This window comes from Denticeps clupeoides, chromosome 10, assembly GCF_900700375.1.
Source record: "Denticeps clupeoides chromosome 10, fDenClu1.1, whole genome shotgun sequence".
Taxonomy (NCBI): Eukaryota; Metazoa; Chordata; class Actinopteri; order Clupeiformes; family Denticipitidae; genus Denticeps; species Denticeps clupeoides.
The window spans coordinates 13590156-13608030 of NC_041716.1; the positions used below are offsets into that span (position 1 = coordinate 13590156).

The 17875-nt window shown below is 42.6% G+C and overlaps 2 protein-coding genes across 4 annotated transcripts; one reads left to right on the forward strand and one right to left on the reverse strand.

Annotated features, from left to right (window-relative positions):
* Positions 1 to 512: 512 nt before the first annotated feature.
* On the reverse strand, positions 513 to 3659 carry LOC114797941 (uncharacterized). The gene is made up of 4 exons (XM_028993259.1): positions 3057 to 3659; positions 2693 to 2919; positions 1713 to 1884; positions 513 to 1626 (listed from the first exon to the last, which is right to left on the reverse strand). The coding sequence occupies exons 3-4, from the start codon at positions 1882 to 1884 to the stop codon at positions 776 to 778; spliced, it is 1023 nt and encodes a 340-aa protein (XP_028849092.1). The 5' UTR covers positions 2693 to 2919; positions 3057 to 3659; the 3' UTR covers positions 513 to 775.
* On the forward strand, positions 3163 to 17430 carry LOC114797939 (pleckstrin homology domain-containing family M member 2-like). Of its 3 annotated transcripts, XM_028993256.1 has the most exons (20): positions 3163 to 3644; positions 4581 to 4687; positions 5019 to 5128; positions 6040 to 6139; positions 6526 to 6613; positions 6711 to 6882; positions 7334 to 7393; positions 8507 to 8783; positions 9499 to 10278; positions 10815 to 10884; positions 11068 to 11158; positions 11260 to 11324; positions 11876 to 11964; positions 12489 to 12621; positions 13322 to 13518; positions 13608 to 13673; positions 13852 to 14011; positions 15456 to 15635; positions 15775 to 15891; positions 16370 to 17430. In XM_028993256.1, the coding sequence occupies exons 1-20, from the start codon at positions 3585 to 3587 to the stop codon at positions 16505 to 16507; spliced, it is 3060 nt and encodes a 1019-aa protein (XP_028849089.1). In that variant the 5' UTR covers positions 3163 to 3584; the 3' UTR covers positions 16508 to 17430. The 3 variants fall into 3 exon arrangements, with proteins under 3 accessions (XP_028849089.1, XP_028849088.1, XP_028849090.1); XM_028993255.1 differs by lacking the exon at positions 7334 to 7393 and having other exon boundaries at positions 8441 to 8783; XM_028993257.1 differs by lacking the exon at positions 7334 to 7393.
* Positions 17431 to 17875: the final 445 nt, after the last annotated feature.

The window sequence follows — 17875 nt, forward strand, 5'->3', positions numbered from 1 at the left end:
TCTCTATTCACTCTCACATAGACTGACTTGTAACTTTCTTATAGTCTGATTTAAGTATTCTCATAAGAGGAAGGGCTTAATCTGCCATTTGAAAATACTCAGCAACTGCTGTTCTGACTTCGAGGGGAAGCTCATTCCACCATCGAGGGGCCAAGACAGAGAAGATTCTATATGGGTGCCTTTCTCATACCCTGAGAGCAGTACTGACAGTGTGAGGTGCAGTGCGAGGTATAATACGGTCTCTGAGGTAGGATGGCGCTAACCCACATTTGGCTTTGTAGGCCAGGGTCAGTATTTTGGATCTGGGATCTGGCTACTGGGAGCCAGTGGAGGGAGAGTAGCAGTGGGGTGGTGTGGCAGAATTTGGGAAGGTTGAAAGCCAGTTGTGCTGCTGTGTTCTGTATTAGTTGTAGAGGCCTGAAACAAATATAAAACATGGACTAAGGCAATCTAGAATTAAAGCTCTACACAATGAAAACCGACAGCTGCAGGTGATGTGAGACGTAAGCCCATTCAGTTTAGCACTATAAGAAATTTACTTTCAGGCATTCATCATTTGCAATTCACCCAATGAAAAACGGTTGTAATTGAATAATAATTAAATAAAATATATTTTAAAATGTAAAACTAACATGTAGCAATTTCTCCCCTCTCTTATTTAGTCAATACAGTGCCAGGTTCTTACAAAAGCCTTAGACACATTAAAATATTCATAGAATTAACTAGAAATAAAAATGTGATACTCTATAACAGTCTAATTCTATGATCACAAATATTACAATGTTAAGTTACAAAACGCTTTAGAGTAGCTACATAATATAACAATGGAAGCTGGGGGAGGCACTATATCTTCAGACAGCGATTCAGGAGATGTTTTATCCGGCGACTGTGGGACTGGAAAAAGTTGACTTTCTCCTGGGATTTCTGGCTTGCTCTTGTTAGGTGTTCCTGAGATCCGTTCAGAACCTTGAAGCTTCCTCTTGATGGGCAGGGACCTGAATTGTTTAGAATCTTCTGGCTCCATTTTAATGGGTTTGGTAAGGATTTCTTGGCACTTCACTGGCTCTGTCTTGATCGAACAGAGTGGGAAAAGTTCAAAATGCTCTGGCTCCACCTCCAATGGTTTGAGTTGAATTGTTTTTTCAGGCTCTGTCTTGATTTGTGCCACTTTGTTCTGCTTGGAATCTTCTGATGCCACCTTGATGGATGGGAACTCAAACTGTTCTGAATCTTCTGGCTCCATCTTGAAGGGTATCACATGAACGTATTCTGAGGCTCCTGGCTCCGTCTTTAAGGCTGCAAAAGGAAAGGATTCGGAATTGTTTGGATGCGTGTTGACACGTGGCTGCGCCTTCAGAGACAGACTCTGAATTTGTTTGGGATCGACGGGTGCCACTATCTTAAATGGTGGGATTGGGGTCTCAGTTGTGTCGTCTGAGGATTGCACTGTTGAAACGTTGGGTTCTGGCACTGAGGATAAGGCTGATGATGAGGCCGAGGAGGTGCTCTTGCATGAGAGTAAATGACTGACAAATACATCTCTCCGCACAAATGTCATTGAGCAGATGGGGCAATGATGATGCCCTTCTTTTCTGCAGTCAAGCTTGCATTTGTTTATTATGAATTCTGAAAATTAACACAAAGTTGCAATGTAAATGTTGTACAATGAAAAATTCTAACAAAACCATTAATCCCATTTAAAATGTACCTACCATTGAAAAAAATACCATTTCTTAAGTGTACAGTTTCGTGTATCCTTGCCCGTGCAAAAGATGCCGTTTTAAATTTTGTCACCGGACATTGAGGACAGTGATAATTTGAGCAACACGTTGAACATCGCCTTATTGTAGGAAGATCGTTTATTTTCCAAATTGACGCGTGCATCTGTGGACAATATGACAAACAAACTGTAAGAAATTATTCAAGCTATGAATACGATCTTTTAGACATGAAATGCATAAAACTTTTTAAGTCAGTGAGTTGATGTATAAAAATATCAGTTCCATGTTAATATGTTCCAGCTGGGAATATCATAGTAAATCTTTACCAATGACACCAAACTGTAATGAAAAGCGTCGTCTGAACAGGCAACAGGCACTCCCCAAGACCCCGTACGTCCATGCAAGCTTCATATGTTTTGGTGTGTGTACGCAGTGCGTGTGTTTTGCTAAGCGAAAATGGCATGAACAGATGTCTGGACATTTCAAAGCAGTATATGCCTAGAAGGGTCATTTCTATGTTTAAGTCACATGAATTTGTATTGGTGATTAAACCTCTCTTGAACCTTCAATAAGGCACGTTGAAAGCTAAGACAAATATTAAGACTCCACATAGAACTCCTATAAATCAGCAGTAAACTTCTAGTCACTACTCACTACTGTATCTCCAGAAAAAGATACTGCTCACAAATCCAACAGCACATTATAAAATCTATTCATATTTATGTCCATAGTTTGATTATTCCCTAAAATATGTGATTGTGAAGTAAACCTGAACAAAATTATGTCTGAAGCCTCTGTGTAAGCGAAATGCCAACAACAGCCCCATTGGCAAACAGCACGTTTATCCGACAGATGGAAAGCCTCACAGTCTAATTAAAACATCCACATCACAAGAGATGCGGTGATTTCCTCGTACATGAAAACCCGAAAATGCCTCATTTTTCACCAAAGAATCCGGACAATGGCCTTACCTTGACCGGAGCGTAGCAATGTATGCACAGAGTCGCGCCAAAATAATCGTGTACCGGTGTTTGTGACGTCACTATCCGCGACACATTGAAGTTCCGGACACACTACGGATACAGGGCGTGGCTGAGAGTTCCCCAAATTTGATTGGTTCCTCGGATTTTATTGATCCTTGTCTCCCTCTTACAGTTGCGGTAATCGCTCAGGCTGGGATTTGGCAAGAGATAAAAACCTAAAAAAAAAGTAAACATTATAGCCGCTTACTTCCCCAAAATACATCTGGTTGACGAATTACGAAACTTGAAAAAAAGAAATGTTAATCCGCTGTGTTTGATTTCATGTGCACTCATTTTAAATAACTGATCTCACCGTATTATGGTGCGCGTCACGTGAACAAAACCGGAAGTGAACACGATTTTAATTTTTTTTTTTTTTTTGCGTGAATCCGAATCCGTCAGAGCGTGGTGACGTCATGTCCGTCCTCTGTCACGAGTTTGTTGACAAATGCGGAGCAGGCGCCCAGTCGTTGGGGGAATAAGGGGGGGTCAGAGTCTCCAAATAAATAATAAATAAATTAAAAAAACTACTAACTGCTTCCCGAAGGTGGGTGCAGGTTGCTGGACAGGTTCCACTGCTGGGACCGTCCCCGTCCGGCCAGCATCTGAGGATCAAGCTGCTCGACAGCTGCAGTGGGGTGAACCCAGAGGCGAGCTCTGCGCATGGCGTCGGCACAGGACGAGCAAGGCGGCTCCTCCTAATACGCCGCGCAGCAGCGCCTACAAAAGGGCGAGGAGCGTTCGCGGGCCCGGCCTGGAGGGCGATGTGCTGGCGGGGCGGCGGACGGGGTTAGGCGAGCGACATCAGCTGACATCCGCCGGCCGCCAAGGAGACCCGGTCATGGAGCAGATCAAAGTCAAGGACCGAATTCTGGAAAATATTTCTCTCTCAGTAAAAAAGGCAAGTTATTCACCCCCTGGCGGCCGCGGTTTGCGCCAGTAGGATTTAATTTAGATTTTAAGTTGTTTAATCCATTCACAATCAGTAAGTCTGTAAAAAAAACAAAAAAAAAAAACAACATATTTGGCTAACCCAGAAGCTTCGACCCGACACAATGCGGCGCACCTCCTGCAGTCCACATCCGTGCTCGTACATCACAGCCCCCGCAGGCTGGGTTATAAAGCCACAGTCTACATTCCTGTACTCCACATCGCGCACGGGGCACATTTTTGCTAATGACGCATCGAAGGAGACAAGACGCGCGTTGACAATAAGTCGTATTTTATTTGAGGGGGTGCAGCGTCGTCGCAGCAGGCAACAGTTGATCCCCAGGACCCCCGTACGTCCACGCAAGCTACATGCGGGCTGATGGTTATTGTCGCGCCTCCTTTTGTGTGTTCCTGCTCGCCTTGTCGGCCTGATCACATGACCGTGAACCGCGTGGAACTTGGTGTTCAGTCCGATCGTCTCCCGCACCCGAAACCAATAAAAACAAATGTACAGTTTTCATCTCGGTTTTCCTCCCGCGTTTCTGACATTTTCTGGCTGTTTGTGGTCTTTAATGTCAGAAGGAACGTGGCTGGGTGTTTGTGTGCAGGTTGAAGATGGAGAATTGTAAAGTCGACAAGGGGCGAGCAGGCAAAATGCAGTTCGCTGTGGGAATGTGGTGAAATATCACTGACTTCTTGTTGTGGTTGTAGCCCAGTGAGTTAGACATTCACCTGTGAACCATGTTCAAACCCCACTTGACCACCATTGTGTCCCTGAGCGAGACACTTAACCCTGAGTTTTTTTTCACTAGTATGGCTTTTGTGCTTCTCTGGGGAAAAAGTTCTAAGACTTTTTCAGCTTCTTCTTCCACACAGTTCATTTCCTTTTTCCATCTGATCCACATAGCTGCAGAGTTACTTTGCTGCCTGTGAGGACGAGACACCGGCCATCAGGAACCACGACCGGGTGCTGCAGCGGCTGTGTGAGCATCTGGACCACGCGCTGCTTTATGGGTAAGAACGCTGACCCAACTGCTTCGGGGTGAGCCAGAACCTGCTCCACTCATCATCCTCAGATACATATAGACTGATTTTACAGGAAATAACAGCTACTTTTTTATTATTGTTGTTAATATTTGAATGGTACTCCTGTATTTTGTGTATGTGACATTATAAACTGGAGACAGTGCCCTTTGTCGTTAAGGTGGATTGATCACTCTATTAATGATCTAAAATTCATCTGCCTGCAGCGTTCCGAATGCTGTGGTGCACGTGGCTTTTATAAAGTGTTCTTTAGTCACTTAGACACTTTGGTTGTGTGTGTGTGTGTGTGTTTTTTTTCCAGTCTGCAAGATATCTCTTCAGGGTATTGGGTCCTTGTCCTACACTTCACCCGTAGAGAGGCAATCAAGCAGATAGATGAGCTGCAGCACATCGCCACAAACCTTGGCCGCAGTAAGTGCTGCAGTGCTGCACACACACAGCTATGAACATGAACACACCTCTTCAGCTTCATGCTTTGTAAGGGACGCTTGCACGCATGTGCATGCAGGAACCAGGGCTCACATGAAAAGAGCTTGGAGAGGAGAACGGCAACGCTTCTTGGTGTCTTTCCTACATTTATTTCAGTGGCACCTTGGCAACCTTCTGATTACGGGTCCCACTGCCCCTCAATGGTGCATCCTTGACTAATTGTCATGTTTTAGGAATTCTTACGTAGATCGACTAGTTCATGAGAGCATTTTGAGCTGTTTGATTGTGAAATTTGAAAGTTGAGAAATAAGACATCTAAGCTAAAGTCTACAAACCAGGGAGCCTTTGCTGTGATGGCAGCATTTCACACTCTTGGTTTCTCTCAATCACATTAAGTTAGACAATGGGGATGGTTTCCAACAGACCTGAACATTTTCACTCATGTTAATGAGCATCTCAAGAAGTGGCTTTTGATGACGACAATAGTGAACAAAGCAGCCATGAAGGTAAAATGAGGCGACTCTGCTGCAAACAGTACTAAATATGTGTCCTGCATTGGATTCTTCAAAATGGCCTTCAACTCCTGTGTATGTTATTGGAAACCTGGTTAACTGAAAGTACAGTGTCATCTCCAGCCAGCAATGTTTCCTACATTATTATGCATTCATATTTTAAAAATATTTTTATGCATTATTTTTTAACGCCCCGCCTCACTGTTTAATATTGATATAGAAATGGACTCTGACCTTGACCAAAGGAATGAATTTCTTCTATTGTACTTTGTCATGTCTTTCCCGGATTCTAAAAAAGAAATGTAGCGTCATGCTGAATGTTTACTTGTTTGGTTTCGCGTAAGAGCATTAAACGGGGATTGTTTTCTGGCTGCGGTGCAGGTCGTGCCTGGCTCTATCTGGCTCTTAGTGAAAGTTCATTAGAAAGCTACCTCCGCCTTTTCCAAGAGAACCAAGGGCTGCTTCAGAAATATTACTTCAAGTGAGTGACCTACTTTTTACTTTACATGTGTGACAAATATTTGGGTGTTTAATACCTTTAGTAATGATCTGAATTCATAATAAATAATCAGACAGGACCTACCTACTGTCTTGTTGATAGTTTAAGGTATAATGATTAATAGTAATCGCTAATTTTTAAAGCACGTTACCCCGGTCACATTAACGAAAAATTATATACGTTGTAAAGCCACTGGCAGGGAGGAGGAACAATCAAGCCATTTCACTGACTTGCTGTGTTTTAAGAACCAACGTGAAGTGAGGAAACAAGATTACTTAAAGACTTTTGCGTTGTTCTTTTACTTTGTGCCTCAAATATTAGGGGCTAATTTCTCATTATAATTTTTTTCTCCCCCCCCCCCATCCCAGAAATGCTTTGGTTTGTAGCCATGACCACCTCACCCTTTTTCTCACACTGGTGTCGGGGCTGGAGTTCATTAGATTCGATCTGGAGCTGGTGTGTATCAGCGGTTGAATGTGCTTTTCTTTAACCCTTACTTTTATCATGCGTCCAGCATCAAAAGAAAACGTTCTTCCACCTTCCCTGGTTGCAGGATGTTCCATACCTGGATGTTGCCCCTTACATGCCAGAGTACTACAAACCGCAGAATGTTCTGGACTTTGAGGAAAGGCTGCCGAGTTCTGACAGCCTGTCTCTGCACTCGTTTATTTCTCTCACCTCCAACCTAGAGTGGGACGACAGCGCCATCGCTCCGTCAAGTGAAGGTGATCACCAACTCTTTTAATTTTACATAGCTCTTCCAGTTCTTCTGTTCTTGTTACTGATTCCTCGCACACATAAAAAAACATATTTCTAGTGTCATGTTTGACACTCGCCTCCAATAATCTTCTCAAATGTTGCTGTAGATCAACCACCTTCTAATGTGTAGGTAGCATCATGAATTGACCTACAGAATGTGAATTATGAGTTATGGTGGAGACACTAAACAGTATTTAACTCTCAGGAATTATTGAGGTACACCACTCAGAGCGACATCTGTATACATCAGAGCTTAGTCACCTCCCTGTTTTAGTGCCGTCCATTCCATTGGTCACACACTTCATATCTCATGTTAGTGTGCTCATCATTTCATCTTTTTTTTTTTTTTTTTTCCGTTCTTCCATGTTTGCTCACACTTCCTTCCTAATGTTGAGTTGTGTCCCTCCTTTTTTTTAGATTATGATTTTGGTGACATCTTCCCTGTGTTGCAGTCAGTGCCAAATGCAGACTGGGAAGGTGGGACATTGTCACTCCCTCTTTCGCCCCCGTCCCTATCCAATAACCCCGCCCACTCATTCCGCGATTAACCCCACCCCTCCGCTCATCCCACTCACTCACATGATGCCGCATATGTGCTCCAGTGCGGTTTTGATGAGAAGTGAATGCGTGCTGTAGCAGCTGTTCACTGATCTATTTAAAATTTGGTTTATTTTCAGAGTTTTTTTTTTTTCCATATAGGCAAACATTTGACTTTTGCAGCATTTTTTTTTTTTTTTTTTAACCTGCCTGAATGTAAACAACACTGTTGCAGAATGGGCGGTTCCCTTTGAGTCGGGGTGGGATGTATATGATGTATGGCAGTGTTTCCCAGCCCTGGTCCTAGAGGAACGTCTGCCAGGAAGCTTTTGTTCCAACCCACATGACTTCAAAAACGACCACACTTATTATTATGGCCGTTGAGAAACACCTCAGCCTAATTAAGGCAGGGTTCGACTTTTTGTCAGAATGTTCCTCCAGGACCAATATTGGCAAACAAGAATTTATGATGTATAACTGATGTAACTGCAATGCTTGCAGAGGCTGCCGGGCTAACATGTTGTCTACATGTCTCACACACACACACACACACACACACACACACACACACACACACACACACACACACACACACACACACACACACACGCATGCAGAGACAACACCAGTTCTGTGGTGTCCCGGTCTGGGTTTTGCCAATTCTACACTGACCTCAGAATTTCAGAGCGAATAGGCAGTTGCATAACCGTGGCCTCTGCACTTTAATCTTTAGATGAATAAAATGAATTATTTATTCCCTGTAGGTTGCTGATGAGAAGCTGTAGTGTCCGGTAGAACCCAGGCCTGGCTTACTCTGTTCCTTAGACGTGCTTGTATTTGTTGGGCTGGTGTATGTTGAATGTTCCAGTAGGAAGTCTGTGTCCGTGTCTGTCTTTGTGCATTGCACGGCTGCACTTCTGTCATCGTATTTAAACCCTATTACTGCCCCTGTAACAGCTGTTTGTTGTGTGTCTGTATTTGTCCAAGCGTCCAAGAAGTGCAGATATCTCATATTCGAAAGCACAGTGTGTCAGAGTTTCTCTCGTCACTCAGAGGGTGATCTGACCGACCCGGTCAGCGCCCCCCGTTCCAGCGCATCAGACCCCCAGACGGTGGTTGGTGAAGCAGCAGCAGTGGTGGTGAGAGCATCCGGGGTTTCTGTGAGGACTGCTTCACTGTCTCACAGCCCCACTTTTCGCCACAACCCCTTTAACGAGGACTCAGACACAAACACCTCGGCCGACGTCACTCCCGTCCACACTGCGAGCTGGAACGACTGCACCACAGGGGATGATACGGAGAGCACTAGCACAGAGCTGGAGGTCATCCGGTAAGATTCTGCTCTGTGGATCTAAATTGCTTCAGTGAATGGTGCGTGTGCACTGCAGTGAGTTCAGTGTGAGCTCAGGACTGGGTCTGGCAGCCGTCACCATGATATATGTAAAGGATCTGGTGAGTGAGTGAGAATTATTAGTAATATTCATTTTGCCTCATTAGAACTGGCGTTTATTCTAGTGATTCACACAGCTGTCCCATATGACCTTAAAAGGAATTTATCAGAATCTCACTGAAGGCATCAAAACTATGAATGAACACATGTGGAGTTATGTACTTAACAAAAAAGGTGAAATAAGTGAAAACATGTTTTATATTCTAGTTTCTTTGCTCTGATTACTGCTTTGCACACTCTTGGCATTCTCTCGATGAGCTTCAAGAGGTCATCACCTGAAATGGTTTTCCAACAGTCTTGAAGGAGTTCCCAGAGGTGTTTAGCACTTGTTGGCCCCTTTGCCTTCACTCTGCGATTCATAGTTTCAATGCCTTCAGTGAAAATCTACCAATGTGAAAGAAAACACATTGAATGAGAAGGTGTGTCCAAACTTTTGGCCTGTACTGTATATTGGCACCCCTAAGACACCGCATACTTGCACTTGTACTTGTGCAATTACATCCTATTTCCAGTTGTGCAGTTGTAGAATGTGGCAGTATAGTATCATTTTGTGTTTGGATCTTGTTTATAATTTGATATGGTTTGTTTGCTTCAGAATGGCTCGAAGAAAAAAGTCAGCAAAGAAACGTCGTGAAAAGGCTCTGACTGACTTGGCGATCAACAGTCAGCTCACCTCCCATGCAGCACAGGGAGAGGCTGGGAGAATAGGGAAGGAGAATGGGGTGGATGCGGAGAACAGCAGTTGGAGCCCTGAGGAGACGCATGATGGGCCAGCAGCTGAAATGATGGGGAACAAAAAGCAGGAAAATGGGGATGAGGAAGATGCCCGGACTGTGTTGAGGCTGCCAGAGATGACGGACACATCCATGGACAGCGTGGGGCAGCCCTTACGGGATGTTATGGACCGTCTGAATGGAGCTTTGGACAGAGAAAGTTGGGAGAGGGAAGAGGAGGATGAAGAGGAGTGTGACATCAGTACGTCTGTTGCTCTACCTTCTCAGCAGCAGCCCTTTCGTGAGGATTCGGCAGGGGAGCCGCCTGACCCTGAATTCCAGCCCTGTTCTGCAAGTCCCGGCTTCCTGCAGAGCCCTCCAGCACCTACAGATTTCTACTGCTTTACCCCCCAGAGTCCGGAACCTGCTGCCACAGGTGGTGGCCACCATGACACTACAGGGCATTATCAGTCACCGTCTGTTCCTGGTGGCCATGAAGATCAGGGAGAGGGAGAGGCGGAGGCGGAACGGCCGTCTGGACAACTCTGCCTGAAGGAGGAGGAGGCAGAATGCCAGCCAGTGATTGAAAACGGGCCCTCCTTCAACGAAAGGGAGGCGGAGCCTCACAGTCCATCCGAGATGTCACATCCTGCAGAGTTCAAGTGAGCTTTCTCAGCTTAATTACTGAAACATGAACATGCAGAATCTTAAATATATTCATACATTTTATAATACTTTTCAGTGCTTTTCATTGATATATGAGGTTATATTACAGTGCATCTGGAAAGCACATAATTTTTCCTGAAAAAATGTTTTCATCATTATTCAACACCCCATAATCACAATGTGAAAAAAGTTTACTTGATGTTTTGCCAACTTTTGAGGTTTTTATTAAGAACTGGAAGCACATTTAAATAAGTGTTCACATTCACAGGAAAAATGTATTTAATCCATTTTAGAATAATGCTGTAACATAACAAAATGTGGAAAAAGTAAATACTTTCTGGTTGCACTGTATCTTCTTTTGACATTTACACCTCATAATTTTTACAAATACCAAGCACACCTAATTTTACATTTAAATGGACTCACTATGTGCTCTGATGAATAATGTTTGAATATGTTTTGTAGCACAGCTGCTGATTGAAATGTCATTTTGTTATGTAGTCATTTTATCTCTATGCGTACTGTGTCTCAGGGTGGACAACAATCATTTGCTTCTGCTCATGATCCATGTATTCAGAGAAAATGAAGAGCAACTTTTCAAGGTTAGAGCGCTTTCATCAGGCATTATTATGAACCTCCAGCCAGGTCACATGTAGTCTGAATGGAGTGCATGGTTGAATTTGTAAGAATGACTTATATTTTATTACATGTATTTCAATTCAATGTAAATTCAATGTAAATCAATTTTCAGTTTAAGTGCAGTTGACACCTAACCGCAATTTCAGATGCTCCGAATGAGTACAGGTCACATGGAGGGAGACCTGCAACCCCTTTACCTGCTCCTGACTGACTGCTACGTCTACCTGTTGCGCAAAGGTAAAGTACTTGCCACAGGATTGTAGAGGACTCTGGTATCTGAGGATTCTAGCAGTATCTGATTTGCTAATGAGTGCATTTCCTTTTCTTCTCTCTGTCAGGGGCAGCAGAGAAACCCTACACTGTTGAAGAAGCCGTTTCATACAATGAGCTGGACTACGTCTCTGTGAGTTTCACACAAAGGCACTACGATGGACGCATACTGTGTTGGCCACAAGAGTAGATGATTTTCAATAGTAATTAAAACTCATTACAAAGTATCATATTTCTTTTGCAAGGTAACACTTTTTTTATATTTATTTTGAGAAAAAATAAATTCAGGCCTGTGCAGAAGTTTATATAGACAGTCATGCTCTCATCTGCAGCCCCAACCTGGATGATGTTAACTACAGAGTCATATGGTGGCACATCAAAGTATGATCAGAGAAGGGGTGCGATATATCAGCAATTCAGCAGAGAATATTTATTTGGAGACCAGATATGAAATGAGCATGGCGAGACAACCCAGTTTTAGAAGATGCCCAGTGGCACACAGCCCGTTTAGTGACTCTTTCATATTTTGTGTAAGAAATACATTTATTGTTAGTGGTTTTGCCAAAGTTCAGTGTTTTCTGTAAGTGATAATAGCATTTTACTGCAGGTCAAAGATTTTCAAGAATTCCATTCATTTTCTGCTGAAGAACCTATTTTTATAAATTGCATCCTTGTTTTTTTCAGGTGGGGCTGGACCAACAGACTGTCACTCTGGTCTGCACCAACAGAAGGAGGCAGTTTCTTCTGGACACAGCAGATTCCAGCCTCACTGAGTAAATATGATCTAATTTTCTATTTTCTCTCACTCATTTCACAAAATGAGTGGAACACTGTTAGAATATGTTGGTGAATTTAGATCTAATTATAACTAGCGATGTTCAAGCATCTTTTCTGGTCATCAGATTAGTGTGTTCACACTCCTAGTGCACGTGCCATATACATATACAGGTTGGTCCTTAGTGAACCAAATGATGGTTCTTGCAAGTCACTAATGCAAGTTACTATGGGTAAGAGCATCTGCTAATTGTACATCTATATGGCCACTTGAGCACTGGCATGTGTTAATGGTGATTTAACAGATGGATAGAGGAACATATTTTTTGAGGTCAGTCAAATGAAGCCTTAGAAGTGAAGCCTTTCCCAACACTGGTATGCAATAAGAATAATTTAGAGTTTTGATTTATAGATTTTTAAGTCAGCATGGCCTAATGACCTTCTAACAGCTCCACTGTAACTGTGATAGTGTGTAAGCGAGCTCAGTCATAAAACCAAACCTCTCTGTTCCTGCCTGTCTCAGCTGGTTTCTGGCTATTTTGAAATCAGCCATGGTAAATGGTTGTCGGGAGCCTCCATACCCCTCTGTCCTGACAGATGCCACCATGGAGAAGCTGGCTCTCACCAAGTTTGTGTGTCAGGAGAGTCACTGTGAGGTAGGTAGTTCATCTGGATTCACTTTATCAGCATGGAAGGATGTCTATGTATATGAAATCATATTCTCTAGTCACATTTTTTGTTGACCAGTTGATTACTGGTAGTAGGTTGAAATTAGACAAAATAATCATCTAATCCTTTTTTTGCAATCAATAACATATTCACACAATATGACACAATTTTTTTTCTCCAAATGAGCTATAGTCCTTGACCGTTACCGTTTAGGTTTTTGAAAAATAATGTAGATACTTAAAAAATAAAGAAATCACATAGAAGTTCAGAATTTACTTCAGACTTGTATGTATTCAGAAAGTGTTCTGAATACATGACCTATTTGTGTACTGTACCGTAATATGGAATTTATGGAAATGTAGTAAGTCTTCAGGGATCGCTACTTATTTTGCCTAATCCTGGTTATTTATATAACATATTTATGACTTGTTAAATGTTAATATCTGAAAGACATTTATAAATTATTACTAATCAACTTTGCAATATTTAAGTAGACAGAACCCAGCATTTCACTCAAGTTTGCGGAATTTTATTTGACAGGATTTTAATGTTGCCAGGTTTAGGATACTCTTTCCGCATTTTTCTACAAATTGCCCCTCTACAGTTGTGTCTATCCTACTTTGCCGAATTAAAAAAAAAAAAAACTCTGGTGTGAATACAGCATCTGTGCTGATGACTGACCTGCAGGTCTCTGAAGTCAGCATCAACCTGTACTCACTTGTACACTGGGAGGATCCTATGGACGTAAACGTTTGCTCTCTGAGCGCTCCAATTGGCCTTGGAGAAACCAGCAGTGGCAGCAGCAAGGAGGGTCATCTGCTGTATCGCGCGGGAACAACTTACCTGGGGAAAGAGCTGTGGAAAAGCTGCTACCTGCTGCTCAGGTATGGATTGGTCTTGGACATTCACCACAAATCCCTTTTCTAAAACTGTGAGTTAAATAAATTGATGCTGATGCCCTTCATCTGTGCAGTAATGGGATCCTGTACCAGTATGCTGAGAGGACTGATTTGAAACCGCTCGTCTCCATCACCATGGGGTAATGACTTTCCTTTCTCTGTCAGAAAATAAATTCACAATTAATTTGAATTTATAATTCAGCTCAATATGTTTCGCAAATGATTTATATATTTCATATGTTTAATTTAATTATATAAACTGATCATAGTGTTCTTATCAGTGATGGTGAAGCCGGCTGTTTCTCTGCACGTTTTTAGGGGTGAGCACTGTGGAGGCTGCCGGCGTTCCAACAGTACAGAACGTCCCCATGCGTTTCACGTGATCCTGAATGAGCGTCCACCTCTGGAGCTGAGTGCCGAAAATGAGCAGGAGATGGCCGACTGGATGCAGCTGCTCTGCCAGTCCGTCTCTAAAGGGGTTAGTGGTTTTAAACACCAAGAACTTCTGCAGTTGAGCAGGCAAAACTTGGTTTCAGGGATGTTTAAAACTCTTAAATGACTTGAAGATTTGGCATAACTGAAAGATGCAACACAACAAGGTGCCGGAAATAAAATGATGTAAAATGAGGCGGTTATCGACCGCCTCGCACCTCCAAGGTTTTGAGGTGGAATCTGGACTTTGTGTGTTGCACAGTTGCCATGTTGGAGTGGGGTTCTCCGGTTTCCACCCTCCATCCAAAGGAATGCTCACTATGAGATTTGGCTAGTCTGAATTGTCTGAGTGTGTGTGTGTGTGTGTGTGTGTGCCCCCCCGAGTGGTGGTTTGGCACAGCCTCATGGATGAGTCTCCACCCTGTGTCCCAGGATTTAGAAACACTGCTGTGCACATATAGCTGTTTTTGGCATCCTGTCTTACTGTTAATCTAGTCTTTGCGTCAAGCTGTCATTTTAGTTTTTATTAGGCATGTCCATACTCCATTTTAGTTTTAGTCAAGCTTCAGTAGACAAATTATCAGTAGTCAGAATTATCCATGAATTATCTAGTTTTAGTCGAGGAAATAGTATTTTTCATGGTTTATAAATTACAAAATAAAGACCTTAAATACCATTTTAGAGGTCTTAAAAATACTGTAGACCCAATAAATCAAATCAAACAAACCTTCAGTCTGTCAGTAATCCTTAAACCTTCAGCAACCCTGATTTTAGTCTGTATTTTCTTTAGTAAAACCCATTTCACAGTTAAAATGAGCTTATCTTATATGTATATTGTTGTTACCTTATAGACTCTATAATACTCTACATCCATTCTAGTTGCTGCATTTCTCCCCGTGTTTTTCCACCACACGTTCTGTTTTCTGTTCCACTTTATTGAACAGAAAGTGTGTCCAAAGAGTCACTTCGCCTTTTCCTCCCAGTTATCTGCTAACCCACCACCATATATCCATGACCCTCAACAAGCATTCTGAAATCTAAATAATGCCTGAACAGGAAATGAGGTAGTGACTGGATGGAAAACACAAATGCTGCATAATAATTCCGCGATTAAATGAGAGGAAATAATGTCGTCTCATTTAGTACTGTTTGTACTAGTCAACAATATTACATGTATTTTATTATAATTATCCTCACTTGACCAGCATTTACGTCTTGCCTCGTTTTCATCATGTCATAAAGGTTTGTAGAATAAAGCATTTAGTTAAAAATGTTAACACTACCTGCACACTGCCCTTATGCCATTACAGTACTAATCAATAGATTTCTTTATGAAATGACTAAATTAACATACATAACAAAGTTATGTCTCATTGTCTAAAACTTACATTCTTTTAAAATTGTATACATTTTCTGATTTAGTTTGAGATACAAACCATTAATAAAAATGCTGTTTTAACAACACTGACTAGCCTTTTTCTGTGTTGTAGGTGGTCCCTCATGGCATGGCACCCACTCAGTGTATCTCATGCTGCCTTGTTGTGACAAACAAGAAATTACTGACATGCCACCAAGACTGCCAGACCAGTTTCTTCCGGTCACTGGGTGGGGCAGAGCTGCGTGATGTTACCGCCGTGTGCCTGGAAGAGGACAGGGAGTACTGTATGATTGTGAGTTGCCCCGCCTCCCCCCGGTTTTCTCATTCAACTTTGCAACGCTGGCCAGTTTCTTTGCTCTGAGTAAAACATACTAACAAAGCAAAATTCCCACTCAGAGCTCAAGAATGACATCAGTGTTCTGCCTCTGTAGGAGTTTTCCACTGACAGAGATCGTCTCCTCCCTCCCTGGGTCCTCTACTTTAGTGGCTGCGAGGAGAGAAATCGCATGCTTGTAGCATTGGAGAGTGCTTGGAAAAACATCTATCAGGTGAGGCAGAAGTGTCACCATCATCTGAATAGAAAGTCAGAAGCAGTGCATGGTTTAGATGAACACTCAACAAGAAACATGGTTTTAATGGATTAAATACTATATCTATTACTGGATATCTGACCCATATAGATGATAAAGAGGTAATAAAGAATTGTGGTAATTCTGAGCTTTCAAGGATTTCTTTGTGCTTTTTGGGGTCAGAATAATTGACATCATGGAAATGAATGCCCATTTTGAGTCTTTGTAAACTTCTAACCACACATTTAAATGATTTCTAGCCAATTCATGTGTGGTTCCTGTAAGGAAGCATTTTCTCTGTGACTCATATATGTATTTCAGGAACACATTCAGGGTAGTATTTTTCCTGGTAAAATGAGCAGACAAAATGAAATAAGAAACATATCATCTATGGAATGTTAATTGAGGGAATAATGTTAATGGGTAATTTATTTTCACACTCTGTCCCATGATGCAGGTGTGCTTGCCTCGCAAGTGTGTGCTGGACCCGTCCTTGCAGAAGCGCTGTGGGGAGGCGCTGGCACTGATACAGAGCGCCTGGCAGCGAAGCGACAGCATCCACCGCGGACGATCGCAGAGAGAACCGTGGTGCTGAGGGACGGACGTGCACCGCTGGCCTGAGCGCTGCCTCGTGAGCACGTTCCCAAACTGTGACCAGGTTCCCTCGTCCTGTCTGGCAATGCTGGGACAAGAAGAAGGAAGAAGTACTCTCTGAATTTGCACAAATTTGAATGGTCACCTGTGAACCAGTGCTCCTATGTACATTATTCATGAAGAAAAGATGTCAGCTTGCTTTTCTTTGTCATCGGTATATATCTTTGCAGATGAAGGCAAGCTGTCTGACATGTACGTTGATACTAGTAGCTTTGGTATTAGCTACTAGTAACTTGATCCCTAATCAGTAATGGTACCTGAGATAGGCAGAGAACGTATAGATGACATTTGAGCAGAGAGGAGGCGTTGGTGTAGTGTTTACTGAGTGGGTACTGATGCTGGTTGTTCCTTATTTACCCCACGGTCGTTCCTCTCTCATTCTCTCTCTCTTTCTAGTTCTCTGTCTTCGTTAGTCTGTATTATCCCGAAGGACAATGCGCTGTGTTTCGAAATGTTGGTAGAGTTATACGAACATGTTTTTACCATTATCATTTTTTTGTCAGATGCTGGCTACATGGGAAGTGTGCCGGAGTTGTTGGTGGACCTCACCACTCTGTAAACGGGGCGGGTGTTATTAAGAATGATATGCAGTGTGTTTAACCGTTTACAGTGCTCTTGGTTTGAAGATTTGGTGTTTTTAATAGCAGCACTAACAAGGCTAACACAGAGTATTGACAGACGGGTCACTTATGAAGTCTGACATGAACACAATAAGAATGAAGAAAATATGACTGTTCCCTGTTGCATTAAGCGTTTGTAATGGTGAAACTCAGGACTGCAGAGTCAAACCTGTTTGTCCTGCCTGTGTTCAAATGCCAGGTGGTTTTCCTTAAAAAAAAAAAAAAAAAAAAAAAAAAAAAGAAAGTAAAGTAACTTCCACCATATTTGCATGCTGAGGGGCAGGAAGTCTGCATTCACGTTAACTCTGAACTCTGCATGGGCACAGATGTTTCTCAGTCGATCGGCGTGCACCGACTGCTGCTTTAGTAAAGCCACCACTGTGGAGTTTAAGTGCAATAATGAACTAGTGTGTGCCTGCTTTGCTCATAACCACTCCATTCCTTTTATGGCCTCTGGGGGTTACTTATGAACACACGGAAAAATTAACCACAGCCTCCTTAATGAGTATATTTTACATGGTAATCATTTAATCAAACTTCTGCAAGTGGCCAATTTCTTCAAATTGCAATGAAGCCTTTGCGCACAGGTTTCATTTCCTGTGAAAGTAATGGCCTCAGCACCCGAGCGTGGGTTAGGGTCTAACCTGTCTGACTGATGCCTTACAGTCTTGAACTGATTATTTCGGCTG

Coding starts and splice junctions, on each gene's coding strand:
- LOC114797939 (XM_028993255.1), top strand. CDS start 3,585: ATGGAGCAGATCAAAGTCAAGGACCGAATTCTGGAAAATATTTCTCTC. Junction 4,688..5,018: donor GACCACGCGCTGCTTTATGG/GTAAGAACGCTG, acceptor TTTTTTTTCCAG/TCTGCAAGATATCTCTTCAG. Junction 13,674..13,851: donor CTCGTCTCCATCACCATGGG/GTAATGACTTTC, acceptor GCACGTTTTTAG/GGGTGAGCACTGTGGAGGCT.
- LOC114797941 (XM_028993259.1), bottom strand. CDS start 1,884: ATGCACGCGTCAATTTGGAAAATAAACGATCTTCCTACAATAAGGCGA. Junction 1,627..1,712: donor AAATGGTATTTTTTTCAATG/GTAGGTACATTT, acceptor GTTAATTTTCAG/AATTCATAATAAACAAATGC.